This window comes from Lagopus leucura, unplaced genomic scaffold (genome assembly GCF_019238085.1).
Source record: "Lagopus leucura isolate 7727_CA_CO unplaced genomic scaffold, USGS_WTPT01 Super-Scaffold_100008, whole genome shotgun sequence".
Classification (NCBI taxonomy): Eukaryota; Metazoa; Chordata; class Aves; order Galliformes; family Phasianidae; genus Lagopus; species Lagopus leucura.
The window spans coordinates 33,766,975-33,790,387 of NW_024962265.1; the positions used below are offsets into that span (position 1 = coordinate 33,766,975).

The following is a 23,413-nucleotide window of genomic DNA, read 5'->3' on the forward strand; positions in this document are numbered from 1 at the left end:
TGAGAACCAGAGAGGATGCGCTGGGTGTACTGGGAACACCCTGAGTGATGTGGAAATATGAGAGTGTGGTTTCATGGAGGGTAAACTGGCTTCACTGGAACACTCTGGGAAGACTGAGAAGTTGTTCTTCCACTCAGGCTTTTCCCAAAAGATAGGTTGTTTTGTGATGCATATCTTTAATTTGCTGAAGTGGAACTCATTCAATAACAGGTTTAGAATGTAGCAGTAATACTTGCTCAAATAGCGTGGCGACTGTCATAGTATGACTAGTGAATGATTCTTAGATGACCAGACATGCAGGTCTGTATCTAAAAAGATCTTTGCATCCAAACCTCCAAAGCAGATTTAAATTTCCAGTATGCTTTGGACATCTTTTGCTAGCCTGTGAAAGTGTAGGTTTGATTTAACTCGGCAGCATAGCAAATCTAAAGGTACTACAGGTTTCTCCAGTAAATGACAAGCTTTGAAGGTGCAGAGAAACCGTAACTGTGGTCTAAACAAGAGGTAGACTCCTCTTAAGAAGATTCAAATAGACTCTTGTGGAGACTTGATTAAACAAATGCAACCCTTACTAATTTGGTAACTCACTAAAGATCTGCTCCATGTAAGAGTGGTGTGGGGATGAGTGTGATTCAAATTCATTTGGTTAACATTATTCAGCTTTGTGTGTAGGTGTCATTCTGTCTTGAAGCTCAGGCTTCCAAACATGAATTGCTTACCTTTGGGTTTCTGCTTGTAACTGTCTGATGTTTTTTCCTCTCTTGGAAACTTCTGATCCGTTAAATGAGATTTTTGGGGGACTGTCTTGAGATGCATCAGCTGCTCACAGAGCACATGCAGAATTATAGCCTGGCATGTGAAGATAAGCCACCCTTTATTTCACTGGTTTTTAAAATACCCTTGTATTGCAACAACTTAGCAGTTGCCTCCAGAGCAACTCAACTCTGGTAATGTGCATCTATATATGAGCAAGAATGGTGGGGGTGAACTTCAGCAGTTGTCTTCTTCCAGTCAAGGTATGTGTGAGAGGTTGACACCTCCCTCTGCCTTCCCTCCTCAGGAGCTGCAGATAGCAGTGAGCTTGCCTCTCAGCCTCCTTTCCTCCAACTTGGGCAGCCCGGTGCCCTCAGCCTCTCCTCACAGGACATGCCTTCTGTCCAAGTTTCAACCACTTCCTCCTTTAAGTGTTTATTTCTTGCACAAACTCACCTTCATTAGTGGATTCGGCTAAAAAATTTAACTGTGAAGATAAGCAGTTAAGGCACACCTTCATTACTGCAGAAGCAGAACCACTATGTGGCAGAAGGTAGTAGCTATTGGTGGATGCCATGTTTTTCTTTTTCCTAACCTTTTTCATTACTCCCCAGCCTCAAGACAGAAGTCTCAAGCTTCAAAAAAGGAACTGCTTAGGGAATTATGTATAACTTGAGTAAGTGTGAATGATGCTTGCTCATACTCAAATACCATACTTCTATTAAGGACGCACTGATGGGAAGTTCTAAATGGACATGAGTTACAATTACTTGAGACTTCTTTGATATGGTTCATTTATCATAGAAGAACTAATTTTGTTCCTGATAATGATTGCTAGTACCTAATATTCTCAATTGACATAGGATTAGTGTCCTTTCAATTGCTAAAACTTTTAACCATAATTAAAATGATGTACAAGAATTGAAAGATATTTTGGGCTACTAACCTGGTTTGTAATAGAGTGACTGTAAATCATGCAGTAGAGACAGACACTGTAAATCATGCAACTGGTCATAAATTGTATTTTGAAATATATTAGTTTTCCAGGATCTTACGACATTGTTAGCTTATCAAGGGATTATGACATTTTCAGGTGGTTATTGAAGATTTGAATGTAAAGGAACTATAGCAGCCAGTCTTAAGAGGCTAGTAACAAAATGATGTAATGAAGAAGAAGATCTGTGTATGGAATCATAGAATGGTTTGGGTTGGAAGGGACCTTTAAGATCCTCTAGTTCCAACTCCCTGCTGTAGGCAGGGACACCTCCCTCTAGACCAGGTAGGTCACAGCTACATCCAGCCTGGCCTTGAATGCTTCCTGGGAGGGGGCATCCATAACCTCACTGGGAAACCTGTTCCAGTGTCTCACCATCCTCACGGTAAAGAATTTCTTCCCAATGTCTAAACCTACCCTCTTCCAGTTTAAAGTAATTTCCTCTTGTCCTGTTGCTACATGCCCTTATAAAAAGCCCCTCCCCAGCTTTCCTGTAGGCCCCCTTCAGGTACTGGAAGGCCATTGTAAGGTCTCCCTGGAGCCTTTTCCTCTACAGTCTGAACAGCCTCAGCTCTCAGCCTGTCCTTGTAGGGGAGGTGCTCCAGCCCTCTGATCATCTTTGTGGCCCTCCTCTGGACCTGCTCCAACAACTCCATGTCCTTTCTGTATTGGGGGTCCCAGAACAAATGAGATTAAACCAAATGTCTAATACTGAAGATAGTGCAAGTAGTCATACCTTGGCATATGAGAATGCTAGCTCAGACTTTGCCCAGTGTATACTTTATATGTAGATTATAAAGAAAAATCAGCAGTGGGAACAAAGATTCAGGAAGTACTGGAATTGCAGCTGGACTGTGCATTTCCTTATGTTTAAAGGTGAGAAGGCCTTAAAGGTTCAGCAGCCAGCGTCACAGAGTAGAGTTGGCATCTCCTCTTGTAACATGAGCACCATGTGGAATTGGAGGACAGGTCTGTTTCTGGGACAGAAGTGAAGCTGCCTTTTTCCAATGCTGAGTCTCTTCAGCCAAGTGACAGGCTTGTTTTGTTTTTTTGTTTTTTTTTTTGAAGTAACTTTCTAACTTCAGAGGCACTTTAAACGAGGGAAGTCTAAAAACTGAAAAAGCCTGCACACCGTACTTGCAGTCCTGCTATTTCTATCGGCTTTTGTAACTCAAAAGGTAAAATTTCCTGTAACAGATATGACAGTTACAAGGAGAAAGAAAAGCTTCTATCTGCTGTTAATCAGGAGGATGCAGTGGGAGGTGCATCAGGTATGCTGTGATTAAGTAATCCATTAATCAAGTTTTAGAGCCAAACACTCATTCTTCTCTGTAGTGACAGTAGAGACAATTTACAGCTGTGAATTGCTGTCTTGAGTTCTCGAAACTTGCTATGTAGTTGAATACTTCGCTTGTGCCTAGCAGAGTGTTATAATGTGATAATCATGCATTCTCTGAATTTAATGCTTGTAATATTTTTAAAAATCGGAGTATTCTTTTTCCTTACTGTCTGCCTGGATTTTTCTTAGCAAGCGTCAAAAACATTTGCAATTCATCTTTTTTTAGGAATTCTGAGATCATCAGTGTAGCTGGAAGTCAGACTGGTAGAACATGCACAAACAGCTTCTGTGGGGGATGGTGACTGCTACAGAAATTGGAAGAAAGCGCATCGCAGCGAATAGTTACCAAAATAAGAGTAAATCTGATGTTGCAAATTCTAACTAAGTCTTAAATAGACTTAGTATAACTTTTAAAAGGGACTCAAAATTTAATTGACATACTTGAATTTTTGTACGAAGCTGCTAGTTGAACATAGTGTAATTACTTACTGTATGTTGCTTCGCTCATCTTGAAAACAACAGCAACAGGCTTGCTTTTTACTCTTTGTATGAAAACACTGCAAGTTGCTCAGTCTTTGTCTCCAGCCATCAGTTTGCATCCTTAGAACATGCATCAAGTTTGTGTTCAAAGATCTAGCTAGGAGCTAACTTCTGACTTTGGGGGCTGAGGAGGACTATTCAGATGTTAGCTTGCTAGCTCCTTTATGGAAGCTGCCCACGTGTTCTGTATTGATCAAGGTAGTTGCCATCAGTGATGGGAGGGAGACTTGGTTAAGCTGTCTCTGTAGGATAAGCATCCCCATGAGTTGTTTGGGGAATAACTTAAATCTCCATGCCCTGTTCATGCTGTAGTAACTTGTTCCCATGCTTTCTTCTTAAGTAGTTAGAATGACTTCGCATTACTGGATGCAGGCAGCTTCTTGAAACTCCTCTCAAGATTCTCTGGCATCAGTTAAAATATTTGAAGATAATTGAAGAAATATTTTTGTCCGAGGAAAATTGCTGCCTTAAAGCCCAAAAGAGCTAGCTGACCAATCCTTTTCTTTCTGTGAAATACTTTTTGTTGTTGTTGAGACAAGAAGCCATCACAAACTGGAAATAAAGATTTTTAGGACTGTTTACTGAACTCACTTGCTTCCAAAGAGTCCATGTCAATAATAGAATAGCTCTACTTCCCAGAGTCATGGGTATCAACATGTTTAATTAGAGCTTATCAACTTTTTTATTGCTGTATCTTGTCTTTAGAATTGATTTCAGAGTACTGTTTTCTTTAAATGAGTGTGACAGCCAATTCTGGAGTATTTTAATTTAACTATTGTTAGAGGTATCACTTACCCTCTCAAGCAATAAATTAAATTGCTTGAATTCCTAAGACATCTAAAAGCAGTGGAAATGAATTGGTTTCCATTTTGGATTCTGTTGTCAGGGTGTTGCTTATGCACTAAAATAATTCTGAGAAATCTTTCCTTGGCTTGGAGTTGAGGGCTAAGAATTCTGTATTTCTCTTACACATAAGTATTTGGGGAATGTTAAGAACAGCGCACATTCTTTCTAACCAGCTCTTTCCCTGGAGAAGGGGTTCCAAACCAGGCAAAGACTCAAAATTTTGTGGAATCTGAATAGTAGGCAATTAGGTTTAGGTTTAGCCAGTACCAGAGGTGAGAAGCATTTTCTTTTGGAAGATGGAATCCTCTGAGCTTAGTCAGTGACCTGATCCTCTGAATGACCTAGAGCTGTTCCTCCAAATGTCTGACCACTGACCTGTACTGTTCCAGAACCAATATCCCCTCTCTGAGATGTAGGATGAATTGGTGAATTTCTCCATGGGTGACTGCAGGTAGGTAAAGTTAATTTTCTTGATCTGCCATGTTAATGTTTGAAACTTTTTTCTCATGGAAACAATTAAGAGGAGTTTAAGAGTACTATTCACAAGGTCATTCAAAATACTGCTTTCAAAGAGATAAATATGCAAAGGCATCATGAAAATTTTAGTGAATATACTGCAGCTTCACAATGCAACCAGAATGTCAGGGTCTGAACATTATGAGAGTTATGGTGTCTATGAAGCTCTCAGAATGATAATGTTCTTGTGAAGGGCTATTTGCTTAATTCCATACTTGAACAACTAGTTCATATAAGTCTGTCTCAGAGACATCTTCAAGGAGTGACTGCATTTAGATCCTTTTTTGGCCTGGAGCTGAGCTCCAGTTACAACTTCATTTGGCTTAATATCACTTGGGGAGATTAAATGATTAGCTTTTCCATTCCTCAGACATGTAACAAATCCTAAAAGCAAATATGAAGGGCGACCAGCAAACTAAGTTCTACCCCTGTAACCTTGCTTGCCCCCCAAAAAATCAAACCTGCTTTTGTGACTATTGTATCAAGCCAAATTCCTTTCAGATGCCCCAAATGGTATTTAATCTTGCCTAAATTCTTGAAGTTCTTTATTGTGTGGTTGCTTTCTAGGAAGGCATTACAAACAGTAAGCATACAACTTCTTCATTCACCACTAGAATAGCATTTTTTTTATTCCTTGACCATCTTAAAGGCCATCACTTTGATTTGCTTTTGTTTGGAGACGTGTCTGAGAAAATGTCCAAGAGCCACTTTTTCCCACTTTATCTGATCAGGGTAGAAAGCTGATTGTGAGTTCCTTATGTGATGCTGAGGATCCTTAAAACATGTGAACCCTTTAAAATGTTTCTGTTTCAGTTGATTGTTTTGCTTGCTTTCTTCCTGGATTCAGTATGGTGTTAGGGTACAGTTCATGTGAAAATCTTATTTTTTGAAAAAGAGCAGATTTCCTAGTTTTCCTTTCTAGCTAAAACTTACACCAGACATCTGCAGAATTCATGTGAGTAGCTGTGCATATAAGTACTCAGTTGTTCAAAGCCAGTGCTTTTTGCAGTTAGGGTTGGGAAATAGGCCTTTATTTTTTTTGCATGCTTCCTGTTCTTTAGTGCCTACATAGAGACCACAGTTGACAGCACTGTCCTGCCTAAGTTAGAAGAACAAAAAAGCGAGGGAAGTTGGCATTGCTCCTGTTTCTCAAAGGCTTGTCTCTTTAAGGGTAGCCAGCCTTCAAAGCAATGTAAATTTCCATTAAAATACTCTCCTTAAGAGAAGTGGGAAGGTAGGGATTCAAATAACTTATTTGGTTTATTTAGTTTGAATAAGTTTGTAATGATTTGTATCTGGTTGCTGGGTAATTCTATGGGTGCTTCTTATGATCCTCTGTCCAATCTTGTTTTTTGCTTACCTATGGCTCAGTAACTATTATACCATCTTCTTTTCTATTGGCACCTTCCTGAGTACATCCGTTTCTCAGGACTGATAGCTTTAGAATGAAGGAGTATTATCAAAATGTCAGGTTAGTGTAATCTGGCAACTATTCTTGAGGAGCTACTCTCAGCTCCTGTCTTGATAGTGCAGGTGGCTTCTTAATTTACATGCTCTTCACCAGTAACTTCCTCCTCCCTCCTACCCCCCCAGTTGTGGTGGGAGGAGAAAGAACAAAACACGTGAAATGCAAGGGAAAGACTCTATAAGGAGAAGCTGTTTATGGTTCATACATGTTTCAGAGAAGCTAGAGGAAAAAAATCAGGCATAGATGGCTATCAGTCCACCAGGAGATTGAGTTTCTGTTTCAGGTTTTGTAGTGTGCATAGCTTTTAACAGTGGAACATCTTATGTTAGTGTCTTACGTGAGGCTTAATGGCTTATGTTATTTCAAATGCCATCAGGGTAACTGAATGATTGGGTATTTTATGGCTTAAATCTCCTCTTTCATACTTCATCTTCCATCTTCTTCCTCTGCTCCCATCACTTGTGATAAATGAGTCAACGTTTCCATGTCAGCACTAGATGGAGCTGAACATAGTATTAATTCTGGAAGAAAGTGTTGATTCAGTCTGAAAAAGAAAGTAAAGTAGGAACGAGGTCTCAAATGCAAGCAGTTGGTACAACACAAGGTACAGAAGGATGAGTTTGAGCTCGAGTACAGTCAGGGCAGACTGGTCAGGAATCACTGGAAAATCAAGTTCAGGCAGCACTGGTGTCCTAGTTCAGGTGGCTGAGCATGCTTGTAGCCAACAGCAAGCTGACCACTGGAAAATGAAGTGCTAAGATTTTCTTGCACTGAATAGCATGGCAGACCAACAGCTTCTTGCTCTGTAATCTGGTACTTTGTTAGCTGAGGAGGCAAAGCTCTGTAGCCAGAAAAAAAACTTTTTTTTGTTATGAAAGCTCTTCTTTTATTAGCAGTTAATAGAAAGGTGAAGTGACATCAGGGCTGCTCTTCAGAGCCTGTGAGGTGGTACAGCTAAGTGGAAGCGGATGATGCTGCTTCTGCTTCATGCGGTGCTCCAGAGATGTCCGTGTTAATCTTAAAGTGTACTGGGGAGTAGGTTGTATTGTGTTTTGCTCCAAGAAGTTATGGCTGGACTGACAGTAAAGCAGTGCAGGAATGTGCAGCTACCTCTGTGCTGTACAGGGGCTGTGGGTGCATATAACTGAAGCATTACTGTGTGCTTTTGGTAGTCAAGGAGTAGTTGTGCAAGTGGCAGACAGGTTGTCATGGGGAAGGGGAAGTTAGCACTTTGGTTGCTCGTTGCTTGAATTTGGAGAAAAGGTCAGAGAAACATTTGTTGAGCATGCTGCAGACGTTGACACATGTACAGAGATGTTAAAGCTTTTTGCTTAGGTATTTTGTGGATGAAGAGGATTGGCTGACCAACCTGTGATCGCATGCATGTGCTTCAATTACGTACTGCACTAAAAGTAGTGAAACCAGCTCCTGGGTCTTGTAAAGCAGCTGGATACATAGGACTGAGCTTCCAAACCTGGCTGCCAGAAGAAGCCCTGGCTTGTGTTAAACTCTGCTGGAAGTCACCAATGACTCAAACCAGTCAGTAAAACATATTTGGTATGTGCTGCTTAAGTTCTATTACTTCTGAATTACTGTCAGCCTTTGTTACTGACGTTTCTACTTTTAGTTGCTAACTTCAGACTGAATACTGAGAAATTCAGCTCAAACCATTCTTTGCAAGACAGCAAAATTGCTGCAGTTCACTCAGATTACAGTGCTGGGATTTCCCCTACACCCACTGTGTCTTATGTCATTCTAGTGACACCTTTCCAAAAATAAAGGCATAAATGAATGTTTGTTTTAAGGCAGTGACAGGTAAAGTAATTGCAGACTTAATTTGTCAGGAGTTTGAAAGGTGCTTTTCATTAATTAGAGATGATGCCTTTTATAGAATCATAGGATGGCCTGAGTTGAAAAGGACCATAATGATTATCCAGTTACACACCCCCTGCTATACACAGGGTTGCCAATCACCAGACCAGGCTGCCCAGAGCCACATCCAGCCTGGTCTTGAATGCCTCTGGGGATGGGGCATCCACAACCTCCTTGGGCAGCCTGTTCCTGGTGTTTGCAGTGAGGCTTGGTACGTATGGCTTGGTAGGTCTTATGGAACATCTCCAAGGGTGCAAAATAGATTATAAACGTGGTGTGAATGGTTTGGTATAGGAAGAGTGCTTTCAAAGGGTAGAATGAGAAGTTCTTCTGTTAGGTATGAGAGTGTTGCTGTTGAGCAGTCTGTCCTGCCTTGCTTCCGCCCCTCAACTTTTCTTCCATGGCAGGGTGGAAGTATGAAGGCAGGTAACTCAGCCTGTTGAGTGCTGGAGTGTGTGCGGGGAAGGAGCAGAAAGCTTCTTCCTGAGGCAGTGGGAGCAGTTCTGTTAACTCAGCTGCTTGCAGGGCTGTCAGAGGGATCTTCAATTGAGCAGTGAGACCCAAAGCCAGGCCCCAGCATCTGTGTTGGTTCTGCAGGTTAGTTCTCGGTGAAGGTGAGTAAGCAGACACAGCGGACAGCCATAGGCAGGCACACAGCCAGCGTGGAACTCCTGGCCTGCTGGAGAGGAATGGTCTCAAAGGGTGTTTCGATTGCCTCGAGATAGTTTTAAACCACAGCCGTTGTAACTGCTTTAGGTATCTAGCAGAACATTAATCAGTTCTCAGATTTAAGCACGTGGTTTTCATGTAGATGTTTTTGTTGTTTTTTGTGTGTTTGATTTGGTTTTTGTATTTTTTCAAACTAACTTTTGGGATCCTGCTGTTCTTTTCTGAAAAATGCCTGCTTCTTGGGAAGAGATAGGCTTAATTTTCTTACACAAGTCTCTCTGCAAATAATTTAGCTTTTAAATGTTTCAGAATGAGAAAATTCACACTTACCTCCTCTTGGATAATTATTTCTTACTGATGGTAACTGTTAGCTCTGCTATAACAGGGTTTACTCAATTTTCCTTTTATGACAGAACTCTAATGTGATAGAGAATGTGCTATTTAGCTGAAGGTTTGCAGCATTTTATTGCAGCTTCATTAAGAGTTGGTGGTTTGACGATGACTGCTGTATATTTAAAAATCATGAAGCCTTTTTATCAAACATAGTGAAGTGAATTGCAGTGTCATGATTGTGCGTTCTGGATATAGAACAAACTTTGAGTGAACCAATAGAAACTTTGCCTGAGATTTGTATTGTGGTTTATGAGGAATAAAAAGATGCTGTTCCTGATAGAAATTTCCCATCCAGCATTTGAGCCAGCACTGATGATGTCAGTGGTACACTGCAGTTCTTCAGAGGAAAGTGGAGATGTTGTTTCGTGCATGTCAGCTTATATGAGTAAAATCACTTACACGTGTGTGCATATGAAATTATAAGAACTTGTGCAGCATGACATAAATTTGGGGGGTTGGATGAGGAAGGGATATGTAATAGTGTAATAGCTCTGAAATTTAAGAAATGTTTTTAGAAGGTCTGTGTCAATACCATAGGTAATGAACGTTCTCTGCAGTAATAGAGCAATAGCAGCAGCAGTTCACCTGGTAAATTCAATGCTGTGAACGTGTTTGTAAAACTGCAGTCTCCTCAGGCATCTGAGTGAATCTGGGATATAATGATTCAGGTCTGTTCCTGCAAGATGCATAGTGCAGAAAACTTGTGAGTGAAAGAAAGATCCTGAGAACCCTGTGAAATACTTCAGTGCTTGTTGTGACTATTGCAGAGAGGTCCTGTGGCTTGGTTCCTCTAGAAGACCTTGTGTGTGCTTGTGTGATGAACACTTATCACTGACTGGGGTGTTGTGACAGAATTCATTTAACTGTCAATAGGAGCAAATTAATTTCTACACCTAATTCTTCCTTTCTGCGAATAAAGGGTGAAAACTTCTACGTCATAAAGTCCTGTTAAAAAGAAGAACTTAGAGATACTCTTTGGTGTAGTGCAAGGAAAGTAGTATTGAGGATTATTGTCCTTAAGTGTCTGTAGTTTCGTTATTGTACAATAACTGAACGACATCCTGCTTATAATGGTATCTAATAGCTTATATTGGTATTTAACTGCTTTTGCCTTACACATTTGAGAGAACAGTGTCTGTAGTAATGCTAAAGTAGCAGTCCTGATGAACAAAGCTGGTAAATAATTTGTTGTGTGTTTTAGGTATTGAGGGCAATTTCTCTCTTGCACCATGCGTGAATACAAGCTGGTGGTTCTTGGTTCTGGAGGTGTTGGAAAGTCTGCTCTGGTAAGTATTGTGAGGCAGTTAAAGCATATTTCCAGATCTTCATCTTTCTCTGACTCTCTCTATTAACCCCTATTACTTTCATGTGAGTAAGCGCAAATAAACATAAGTAACGGCTGCTGAGGGTTCCTGGTTACAATAAGTACACTCTTTGCAGTGTGCTTGCCAGTGCTTTCTTGGTGTATTCACCTCCATTGGTGCAGTTTGCACGCTGTTATTTCTGGATGAGTTTGGTTGTTGGTGCTTGGTCAGACCTTTGCATATCCTATGCAGTGAAATGCGTAGCCGCTGCAGTATGAAGGTCTCTGGCTTCACTACCAGACTGGCCATAGGTCTGTGGGAAATGAAGCTCTTTTGGGAGGCCAGCAGGGTGAACTGGCTTGTGTGTGCCTGGCTTTGCTAACTTCTGTCTGTACAAAGTTCTTTGGGGTAATATTCCACGGTAGTCTCTAAAGCACTAATTTATTTTAAGTGCAGATACTTCTATCCATTTGTCTAACGTGTTTTCAACACTTTTGCTAGCAAATAAGTGAACAGCTATAGCAGGTAGATGACCGTACACCAAAGAGCTTGTGCATTTCAGTTAAATTAATACAGAGAAGTTACAGTCATATCAACCTACACTAGCACTAAAGAAGTTCACAGAATGAGATCTTCTCAGCCCACCTGAGAACTTCACATCTTTCCGCTTAATTGTGTACAAATTGTGTACATTATCAGAAAGTAAGATCTAAACATTTGTAGTTTTAAGTGCAAAGGAATTACTCTTGTACAGAGGAGTTCCTAAAGGAAGACCTACTTGACAAATCATTTTAGATTGTGAAATAACTTTTCCCTTCACTTCACAGTTCTTATTTTACTGTAGCATTTCTGGATTTGAACATGTCTGTTCTGAATTGGCCGGTCTTAAAGTTCCACTCAGGCTAAAATTGTCCTACATGCTAGGTATACAAGAATATCTTAGTCTATTTAAAGCTAGTAAATACTGGCATTTGTTTTTTGAGTAATTCCTGTGCTTGCAGGTGAGCAATGAAAGATGCAGTAGTTCTGAATACAAATGTAGAAGCCATTCAGCTGTGCAGTATCCTCTTCAACTAATAATGATTCCAATAGTTAGACAAACCTTTAATCAATGCTTATGCTCTGAGTGACAGTGGCTAGAAGAAGGTGTAGTATTACTTTACCTGACAATATTTAATCATATAAGAAAATACCTCTAACTTCCTGTCATTTCACTTAATTTATACTTGTCTGTTGCTTAGTTTGCTTTCCAAAATGCAATGAATAACTGAATATACACATAGAATGGTAGTTTTTAACTTCTTGTATGCACTGTGCACTGTACAAGAAGGATCTTAGAAGAACTTTTGTGTTGCAGACTGTACAGTTTGTTCAAGGAATATTTGTTGAAAAATACGATCCTACGATAGAAGACTCCTACAGAAAGGTAAGTGTAAAAACTCTTGTGCTTAAGAAACTTTAATGCTTCAGGCTGCTGTAGATGTTGTGAAGCATTAGAGCTTTTACTTTAAAAAGGGTGTGCTTGATAATGTCATATACTATCTGCTAACTAAAGTTTGAAATGTAAAGATGCTTTTAAAAAGTGTGCCTAAAAGGAGTAATGCAAGGCTAGTATTTTAATGTTTAAGCATAATACCTACTAGCTAGTCAGGAAAAAGTGGTAATTTTATTGTTGGAATTAGGAACACTGAAGCACTAAAAAAAATATATTTTATATGTAAATATATAATTTCATGCTTACTAATATGCTACCACTTTCATTTTTTTTAATTATTTTCCTATATGAGTTTACATGGATATGTATGCACAACTACATTCTGAGTTAGGATCTGCAAGTAGACTTTGACCTGGATTCCAGAGTTTTCAAACTTCTTTGCTGCTAAGAAAATGTACTAAACCCAAATTCAGACTCACCTTCAGAATGCAAGCGGCAATGTACTGCATTCCTAACAGTTTCACTGATCTGCTTGATATGGTTCCATTAAATGGGTTGTTGTTTTATTAATAAGTTGACACAAACGTATCATAAATAAACAGTGACCTGTTAGTTTCTCTTCCCATCCTCAGCATGACAGGCTGAAAGGTCTGACTTTGCATGCATCGTCTTGAATTCTCCACATTGCTCGTTTTTCACTGAGACCATGATTAATATTCTTAGCTAAGACAGTTCACATCTGGATTACTGACAAAATGGTTAACTGTTTAATGAAGCAGATCAGTGTCAGTTTCTTAATGTTGTTCATTTTTTAGCTGAATTACTTTCCAAATGTGTTGATTCTCTGATGTAGCTCACCCATGGGGGGCCACAGAAATATTGGTGTTATGCGAGGAAGGCAAGATGCACAAACCATGGGTAGGGATGGACTGAGCAGAGCCTCCTGTTTCAGCTCTAGGGCAGTATTGATAGTGGAACAGAGACTGCGTTAGCAGCCTTTGCAGTGTGGAGTTATTGGAGTTTGTTCTGAAAAGAAGAGGAATTAGCAAAACAATAATTTCACACTTGTTTTCTTTGACCTCACAGAAATCTAGCTCTGTCTGAAAGCCCGTATGCTCAGAGCTTTTTCAGCATACAGAAGTCTTATTAAAGAGACAGTGCTAGCAAAATAAAAACCCAAAAATGTAACAATGTTTTTTATGTTAGATGAGCAGGAATTGTGGAATCGTAATGTTCAGTGAGTCTGACCCAGCAAAGACTTGCAACAGGTGACTCTGAAAATATGCACAAGCTGTATTAAAGTGAAATGTTTCCTTTGTTATATATTCACAGTATTCATGTCACATTAAATTTGTGATGTTTTCTGGATGAATTTGTCTACAGGCTGTTTCCATGGAGGCTGGAGAAGTTATCTCAAGAAAATTTGTGTTTTGACAATGATTTTTTTTTTTTTTTTTTTAGTGGTGATCTTACAATATTCATTTCAGTTTTGGTCCTAAAACAGAGGAATATGTCTGTATTCTTTTCAAATCAGTTAGATGAAGTCTTGCTTAAGTGTGGATGACACTTCATGATGTTATTTTCCTCACTCCAGTTAGTGTTCTAACCTGCTTCATGGGTAGTTTTAAAATACATTTATTGTGCAGTTACAATTCTGTATTGCTAATGTGAAATTTAAAGTATTTGAAGTTGAGAGGATGTGGCTTGAAGTATTTTTAAGTTTGTCTGAGCAGAAATGAAGAGTGCATGAATAGAATAAGTGAGCATGAAGTCTTAAAAGTCAGTCTTGATCTACTCCCCAAATATTTCTTCGTGAAGAGAATAGATGGTGCTTAATTAGCTGACTTTCTTTGTCAGCAGTCTGTGCTGAAATAGTGACTGTTGAAGAAATTTTCCGTCCCTGGGGAACATGAGGGAAGTGTGAGATGAGTGGAAATAACTTTTTCCTCCCTGAAGTTCTAATCTACTTACAAAAGAAAAGCTTAAAGTTAACCCGGAATTTTGTGCGCAGATGCAAAGAAAAAAAATGTGGGCAACCAGCCTGAAACAGTTTGAGGGCACTTTTATGTCCTGCTGCCCTCACAGCCCCTTTTGTTTGTTTGTTTGTTTTTTATTTGAGACTGACAGAGGAACTCTGAGAAGGATGTGGAAATTGATCTGCCTTTTTACACTTATGCAGTTTTTTTTTAAAGTTGGTTCAGTTTCTTAATTAGTGTCTCTAAAGGCTTAATTTTGTGAAAGTATACTTAGTGGCTTGCTTTGTGTATTGTATGCTGTATACCTCTTATTCTCGTAGTGATTTCACTCGCAGTTGAATGAGCATTAGTGTGCTAATTCAGATTTGTAGCATTCACCTGTTCTTTCAGTCTGTGAATGATATTTGGAACAAGTAGGAGTCCGTTGTGCTAGTTGCTGATATTGCAAATTCAGCAACCTTCCTTTTTAATAATCAAAAATTCTTAATCACTTTGCAGAGTGGTACTTGGCTGCTGAAGCTGCTTTTGAAAATGTCACTGGGGCTCTTTAGAAGGCCGTTTCCTGCTGGTTTCGGAGTGTATATCCATATAAACTTCTTAAGCCACTGTTGCTGTATGCATTATGAATCTGTTTATAAAGTCACACAATTGTTAGTAGTTCTAAAGAGAAGAGTTGCAAGAGGAAGCATTCTAACCACTTCTATTTCTCTTGACAGCAAGTTGAAGTAGATGCGCAACAGTGTATGCTTGAAATCTTAGATACTGCAGGAACAGTAAGTAAAACCAGTTCTCCCAAGTTGTGTACAGTGTTAAAGCTTTCAAAAACTATAAGGAGTTTAGTGTAAATGATGACAGGTTTCCTTCCTCGTTTGCAAAAGAGTAACCGCGGTCAATGTGGATGTAAGTTGTTCTTCAACAGAAGTTTTGTTCTTAACGCTAGAGAGTTGCAACAGAAAACAAATTGCAAGTTTCCTGTGATCTCATGTTCTGTAATAGGAGAAATATCAGTCTGAACGCTTTTAAAAGTGATTCTGCTGCTGTTTTAAATTTACAGTGCCTGGAGACAAATTTATGCCCAGTGTGGTTACTTGGTTTTGATTTCTGTTGCTGTAAAAATACGTACTTTCTTCTTCTCTCATTTCTCTGTTGTGCCTGAGACGGAATCCTAACATGAGGGTAGGAATAGTGTCTCTTTAGTCAGCTTATGGAGACTCAAAGCATAGGGTTTATGCTTACCCTTTGCGTGCTACTCACATTTTTTTCCTGTGTTGTTCCAAAATACACTGAAACCAGTCATATTTCTCATTGATTCCAGTGAACGTCCCTTGGAGTATAGTATGTGTTTTTTGAACTCTAATAGCAATCAGATCCCATAATCGTCTATTTAAACTGCAAAGCAGAGTATGGTTGTGTAAAACTACAGAAAGATTGAGTGGATACTCCCTTGTAATAGGTTGTGCTTTTCATCTCACGTGTAGTGTTTGGTACAGAGGTAGAAGAAAAACTTGTATATGAAAATATAGGCTTCTTGGGTACAAATATGCAAAAACTCAGTGTGTGTTTAGTATGTGGATATTTGGTATCCCCTATAAGCCTAAAACTGACATCACCACTTCAGCTGCAGATTTATTACCTAAATATCTTGTGTCATTTTGAAAACAATGTCACTGTTTTGCATTAGTGCTTGCCTCTAATCACAGAAGTGGAGATATAGTAAAGTCTTGATTAACGTGTTCCAGGCATCCAACCACGAAAGGGGTGGACTTATAAAAGAAACCAGAAGTTTGGAGGAGTTGCATATAAAATTAAGTCCCACTCCTCCAAAAAAAAAAAAAAAAATATATATATATATATATACATATATAACTGGATTTTAAAGCTGAAGACATGCAAACAGACAGAACTTTGAAATGTTTCCATTATTTAGCCTCATAAATCCTATTACACTTAGTTACGCTCCACTAGGAAGAGCTGCATGACCTGGAATAGTTGGATTGGAATACAGTTGTAGTTTGTGATCATGTACTTTCAATTGATAAACTAGCTCCTGGACTTGATGAGTGACTGATGAATCACAAGATAGCTAAGTCACCAAGGTGAGTAAGGCAAATGCTGTTCCAGTCATACTAGTGAGAGCTCTCAATCGGGGACAAATCCTAATGCTGCTGCTGTGTTGTGCACTGTTTTCACCGAAGTCTAGAAAATGTGACAAGTCTATTGAGCATCTCTATCCTCTATTAAATCTCCTTGAAAATGAAAGTAGGAAGTGTCTGGAATATAAAATTGAGATTGACTGGGGATGCAGTTACTTTGCAATGTATTTCGAAGAAAAAACAGGAGACAGGAAAGAGCTGAAATAGGATGCAGGAGGAATGCAACATCTGTAATCTACAATGTACTTGTTCTCTCTTTTCAAATTATTTCAGTTTCTGTGATGACTTTTTTTTGTCAGTGCTATAGCCTTTGGCGGTATCTAGATATTGTACAAACACCCTATATAATGTTCCAGGCTTGGGATTTGTTTAGAAGTGGCTTAACTAACTTTAGTGCATACAATAAAACAGTAAAATACTAGTTTAAAAAGGGGAGAGCACAAATGCATCATACTTTTAAAACATTTGTAACCTGAAGTATGTGGCAGTTTGTATAAAGAAAGTGCAAATTTAATGCAAGCTCTGTACCTTTTTTTTAATTACAGGAACAGTTTACAGCAATGAGAGACCTATACATGAAAAACGGACAAGGTTTTGCATTAGTATATTCCATCACAGCACAGTCGACGTTTAATGATTTACAGGATCTAAGAGAACAGATTCTTCGAGTCAAAGACACTGATGATGTAAGCATCTCTCTAAATGCTAAAGTCTTCTGCAGTTCTCATTGCAATGTTGTAGTGTTTACACTTTGGTCAGGTAGGTTTCATGCTTTAGGTAAGAAACAAATCAACCAGCAGATGCGTAGTAAAGAAATGCAACTCTTGAGGCAGAGCAGGCAACACATAACTTGTCATGCACTCCATAAAGAGAATTGTTTAATTTCTACCTTTCAAATGCTTAACTTGAAACTATACATAACTTTATTCTCTAGGACTGCAGCAACATGTCTAAAGCAACTGTATTTTTACTTCCATTACTACACAACAAAGTTTAAAAAAGCCTACAGTGTTTCTCACTGCTTGTGGTATTTTGAAAACAAAATTAAATTTTTCCAGAAGACTGTATTGAAAGCTTCAAACTTGTGTGTTCTGTAGCCTTACATTTTGTACATTCTTGTGAGCATGTTTGGTCATACTGTTTCCACACAATTTCAGCATGCAGCCCTTAGCATTATTAACATATGAAGTGAAGTTAAAACAAATCTATAACTGATTAAAAAATCTTAACCTTGGTAGAAAGGGACTACTTCTTCCATTAATAAAAGGAAAGGTATTTCAAATTTCAAACATTATAAAGCCATTATAAACATTTCAAACATTATAAAACTATTTTTATCAGAAATACCTTGCATGCTGAGGCAGTAGGCAGAGGAGGGGAATAAGATCTTATTTAAGCTGCTGGTGGAATCTATGATCCCTTCCTTCAAATATCTGTATACGCTTCAGCTCTTGGCAGACATATTTTTCAATTTCATTGAAGCTTACTGTGACTCTTACAAAGCACTTTGCAATTTATTAAGCCTGTGCATCTCCAGGTCTTGCCTATATTCAGTGGATTTTATCTCAAAGTGATTTACTACCCATTATCACAAGCGTATCTTGAGAAGGCAGAATTTAACTTTCACACACCTCTTCTTTCCAAAACCTAAAAACTGCCTTTTTATTTTAGTATTAATGTTGTACAGAGTTGAACTAAAATCAAAATAATTCTCAGGATATTCAAAACCTTAATTTCTGAGCTACATTCATTCTGGTTAGCATAAGCCTTCCTTGGTCATATATGGAATTGTATTGCCTAAAGTTCCTCTCAATCTTCAAATACATGCCAAGGATTTTTGAACATGTTGAAGTCTTGTAGCTGAGTCATCAGTAGACTTTTTGATGCCTTTAATTTTAACAGTTGATGTCTATGCATGTGAAAGTAAAATCCCATTAGAACACTTAGTACATGTAAAATTTACTTAATTAGTGGTTTGTATGAATCCAACCATTTGCAACTCCATACAAAATGGCAGACAATAAAAAATGCAGTCACTTTGAAGCTTCACAGAAGTGTAAGCTTAAGTTTCAGTTATACCAGAACTCAGTTATGCTGGCAGTCAGGTATCCTACATTGTGCTTTTCCAAATTGTTAATGATTTCTATGCTAACACTGAATTGTTTTTTAGGTGCCTATGATTCTGGTTGGCAATAAGTGTGACTTGGAAGATGAAAGAGTTGTGGGAAAGGAACAAGGTCAGAACCTAGCAAGGCAATGGAATAATTGTGCATTCTTAGAGTCTTCTGCAAAATCAAAGATAAATGTTAATGAGGTAAGGCATGATACCTGTGTGATGGAACGGTGGCAGATAAGAATGAGACAACATTTTGTTAACTAAATGCTACCATACGTCAGGAAAAAATCAAAAATAACTTTGATTGTAATGGACAAAAGTATACCCTGTTATTTTGAGAATCTATGATTAATTTATATCAAGGGATACAGTTCACTTTTACTTAAAACTTCAAGTTTTCAGAAGTAGCTGATTGGAAAGGAAAAAATGAATAGATGCTCTGCAAAAAATAAAATAAAACACACAAAAAAAGCATCTCTTGTATATTGCTACTTATTTAGCAGGATCTAGGCATCTGATCAAGCACATGCATTTATGCATTTTTAGGACATGCCATAGTATATGCTTTCTTATTCAGTGGGGGTGTATCAGCATAAAGAATCTGATGCCAAAAGCTTTTAGAAAAAGACTGTGTTTAATATTTACTTTTCTGGAACGGCTTGAATTTTATTATAAACCCTGCAGTTCATTGTGTGTGCTGGAAAATATTATTGACAGTGTCAGTCAAGTTGAACGGCCCTCTGTGCAAGACTTGTAATCAAATGAGTGTGGTGATTTTATGCACAGCTGACTTTAAAATGAGTAATGAATATTAAATTAGGATTTTCTGGAAACTACACAGTTGTTCTTAAAAATGCATTTGCTGAACTCTATAGTAAAGTTCTGTGTTTAATAAACTGGAGCTTATTTCCATCAAATACTAAAAGCCCTTGCTGGATAGTTTGCTCCTTTGCAAACAGTGCCCTAGAAAACTGCTAGGAGAGCTTTAGTGTGAGGACTTGATGTGCGAGATGCAGAAATAATTGGCACAATGTCAATTATGAACAAAACAGCTGCTATTTAACTGCAGTGCTTAGATTTGTCTTAAATCAGCTTTTCCACAAAGCTGTAGTCTAATTAGAATTCTAAGGAGACTCAAAGTGTGAGTCTTATGCTTTACCTGTCTAGGAAATGTAGTGTTGTAGTTTTGTAGAGGCTGCTGAATTAATTGGAAGTAATAGTGTGTGCTAGTTGATCGTGGTGGCATATTGTTATTTTCAGGTAAATTTGACCCACAGATCAAATATCTTCAGCAAAAGTAGACATACGTTAAGTGTGCAGCTTAGCTTTCCAGCTTCATGATAATTAAATATTAGCAGAGATCTTTGAGTATCTGAGTAAATAAGATTGAAGAGTTAAGGTTGTGAGGGAATCTTCTTAATTCCAGTAACCAACGGGCGTTTATATTCACAGATCTTTTATGACCTTGTGCGACAAATTAACAGAAAAACTCCAGTGCCTGGAAAAGCACGCAAAAAGTCATCGTGTCAGCTACTTTAATACATAGCTGTACTGTAGCTCTGAGCCAGGTAAACCTTTTTAAAATGTTCCGTTTTGTGTGTTTTGACTTGAAAAAACAAATGAAGCAAGCAAACAAGTACACTTGTAGCTTCTATTGTGCAGAACTGCATTAAAAAATTCCTGATATCTTGAAGTTTTTATGGTGTTAACTACAGAATTTGTGCAAGATGCACTATTCATACTGATACAAAAAAGTTTTTTCAAGCTTTAAGGTGTTGATGAAACTCCCATTAATGACACTTGTCCTGATACTTCCAACACTTAGCTTTTGGAAAAAGAACTTTTGTTTTTTGGAGGCTGATAAAACATACTGCAAGAGCTCAATTATCAGGAATGCACACTAAAATATTGATGTTTTTAGTATACAAACTACCACTTTAAACTCATCCTCATATTTGCATGGTGTTGCAGGAAAATTCCTTGTTTTCTTTGGACTACATGGATGTATTATATGCTGTGATATGGTTAGTGGTTGCATTGGGAAAAGGGTGGTGAAGGGATCATTGTAACACTCCAAATATTTGACCCGGAGCTACTGTTATTAAATTAATCTCCCTTGTTTTGACAATTTGCTGATGTTCTGCCTAACTAAAGCTGTGTTTTAAGAATGCTGTTGATGGCTCATGCAAGTTTCAGCCTGCCTCTTCAGTAAGCTTTTTCAAGAGTTAGTTGTGATATTTATTTTTTTTTCCCTACAACTTGCTCTTGAACAGTTTATTTCCTCCTCTCCCTCTCCAAGCCCTAGTTTGGGCAGAGGTCTTTCTTGACTGGCAAACCAGGAGGATTCCAGAGGCATTAGCTGAGAGTAACAGGTATTATTGCTGCCTTTCCTTAACAGGGCTTTCAAACTAAGAGCTTTGATTCTCCAAATGTGTGAGTGCAATTTCACAGCCATTGGAATTGTCCTAGTGTAAGAAATTAGTACTGCCCATCAAATATTGCTTCCACAGTTCAGTTTGGATTACCATGTGTATCCCAACTCAGTTTTACTTATTGACTTGTTGTTATTGTGCATGTACAGTAGAGGTTATATTAGTAGAGGAAAAGCAATCAGGTTATTTTCTGAGCATATTCACTAATAACTTTGCTAGTTCCTGCTTCAGTTTTTCTTAACTAGAGAGTAATGACTATTTGTCATGGTTTAACTTGTCATTTTGCTGTTACAGGTCTGAAGAACTGTTGCCCAATTCAACAGTGCCAGCATTCCAACTTTATTAAACCTACCAACATCTTAAATGGACTTTCCTGTGGTGGTACCCTTTAAGAAATGGATGAAAGCTACTACATCAGTTTGCACATTCTAATCACTTTCCAGTGTCACGAGAGATTTTTACTTATAAATATTCTAAGTGTATGCAACTGGTAAAACCAGAGCCTACATCCAGTATTACTGATAAGAGACATTGTTCATCCACCAATGTTGTACATGTATGAAAACTGTGTACTGTATACTTCAACAATCCCCACTTTCTATTGGAGAGTACAATAATGTAAATCCTAAAAGCACCACTATTTTAGCATAATAAAAGAAAGTCCAAAGAGCTCCTATATAGACTACTCCAGATAACTTTGCTTCATCGGTATTTGTAGCTTATTGTAACTTTTTTAAAGAAATACAGGATCATCATCATCGTATTGTACAAAAGCGCTTTGATTAACACAACAGCTATATAGTTTTTTAATTTTAGGAAAAACCTGTGGAGACAGTGATCTAGTCTTTAAGAGTCCTTTCAGTATAACGTCTGACTAAAGACATGGCCTTTAATATCTGTTGGGAAGGAAATGTCCAGACTTTTCAACCTTTTATTGTATGTTTCCTTTTCCTTGTTTACATAGGGAACAATGTTTATAGTTGTGTGTACAGTGGGGGTCTACAACAAGAAGTGTATATTTTAAAACGATTTTTTAATGATTTAACAATTTTTTGTAAATCATTTTCGGGCTTCTGCAGCTGTAGATTCTCACTGTGAATTCCCTTGCTTGCTCATGCATAAGTGTATTTGCAATACCAAATATACAGGTTTAGTACTTTTGCCTGTTAGTGATTGTTTTACATGTGTAACGTTTTGGTTGAGATGTTAAATGGTGGAAGAGTACTGTGGATGTGAATGTGGGAAGTAATTTTAATCATGTGTAATTGGTCACAGGGCCTAAGTTGCAGTAATTAACTTTTTGCTGATTTATTTAACAATGCCTTGTTGCTTTGTATGCATTAACGTTTGGGTGTAAAGATTGTGTGTATATCCAACAGGGAGCCACAGTATTTAAATTGACCAACCTAATGTTACAACTGCTTTGAGGTGGCCAAATGTAAACTAAAAGCCTTAATTAAAGTGGTGCAATTTTGTATGACTTAGCATCAGTAGTTCAATAAATTTGGATTGCCATGCAAGGGCTTGCATTACAGTTATATACTACTTGAATGTTTTGTGTTTTGATAGAGCTAGTAAATATCGATTCTAGACCTCTTGCACAGTGCAGACTCATACATCATATGACGAAAAGGAACACTTATTGCTTTGTCTTTGGACAAATACATGCCACAGATACTTCTTGTAATAGCATCACATGTACTAGGGCGGAAGAATTTCTGAGTGAAACTTCATTTACTGCTTTGGACGTGGGATATTTGAAATGCTAATGTAAGACTAGCTCCCTTACTGAAAAGTGTGTTTTCAAAAGTAGACCAGCAGTGACTTTTTTGGGAAACTAAGGATATGTTGCCTGTTCTTTTCCTTCTTTCTAGGAAGAATCTTTTGTTAGAATTAAAGGAAAGAATATATATCTTGGGAGAAAACATGATTTTTCTGGACGATTAAACCATATTTGTTTGATTTCAGGGAGATCTGCAGAAGAGCATTCTTGAAGTATTAAGTGTAGTTTTGCAGACTTCACAGTCCAACAGTATTAACAGATGTAAAGTGGAATGCATGGACTATGGATGATCTCCTGATCTTGGCTGTGCTTTTGAAAACTGTCACGCCCAAATACTTGGTACCTCTTTTCTTTTTTCCTCTGGCACGGAATTATCAGAGCTTATTCTAATTCTTTCCTGCAAAATCAAATCAATTCAGTTTTATCTCAGAATTTCCCAGCCTTAGCTACTTCACTACCCACAGTGAATTAAAGAGGCCATACGATCCATCCTGCTGGTATTTTTGTCAGTCACTGCCATTTTTTAATGAGGTAGTATAGTCTTTCACTGTGCAGAGTTGGAATTAAGACTGAAATTTCTTCCCCTTTGCCAGAACGTGTGGCTGATCCCCATAAATGTATTGTGGCACACTATGCCTTCTGATTGGTCCCCAGGGCAGGTTAGGTTTGAGCAGTGGGTGCTTTAGTGTTTTTTGTTGTTTGTTTGTTTTCTTATAAGCTTGATACTGATTAGCTTGTCAAGGAGGAAGGTATTTTTCCTCCTTTCACTTCTTTCATGTTCAACATCTGCTTGTTCAGTTCTTACAATGCTTTTATGTCCCAGT

The 23,413-nt window shown here is 38.2% G+C and overlaps 1 protein-coding gene across 2 annotated transcripts in view; it reads left to right on the plus strand.

Moving 5' to 3' along the window:
• Nucleotides 1-22,344, plus strand: part of RAP1B (RAP1B, member of RAS oncogene family) — a 29,392-nt gene extending 7,048 nt beyond the window's left edge. Inside the window, exons 1-8 of one of the 2 annotated variants that reach the window (XM_042872371.1) lie at nucleotides 4,884-4,923; nucleotides 10,592-10,676; nucleotides 12,052-12,120; nucleotides 14,822-14,878; nucleotides 16,804-16,944; nucleotides 18,429-18,572; nucleotides 19,827-19,942; nucleotides 21,101-22,344. In XM_042872371.1, coding sequence (XP_042728305.1) covers nucleotides 10,620-10,676; nucleotides 12,052-12,120; nucleotides 14,822-14,878; nucleotides 16,804-16,944; nucleotides 18,429-18,572; nucleotides 19,827-19,913 — 555 coding nt within the window. In that variant the 5' untranslated portion in view covers nucleotides 4,884-4,923; nucleotides 10,592-10,619 and the 3' untranslated portion in view covers nucleotides 19,914-19,942; nucleotides 21,101-22,344. Of the gene's footprint in view, nucleotides 1-4,883; nucleotides 4,924-10,591; nucleotides 10,677-12,051; nucleotides 12,121-14,821; nucleotides 14,879-16,803; nucleotides 16,945-18,428; nucleotides 18,573-19,826; nucleotides 19,943-21,100 lie in introns of those variants that run through there. The other variant, XM_042872372.1, reaches the window with a different exon arrangement.
• The last annotated feature ends 1,069 nt before the right edge of the window (nucleotides 22,345-23,413 follow it).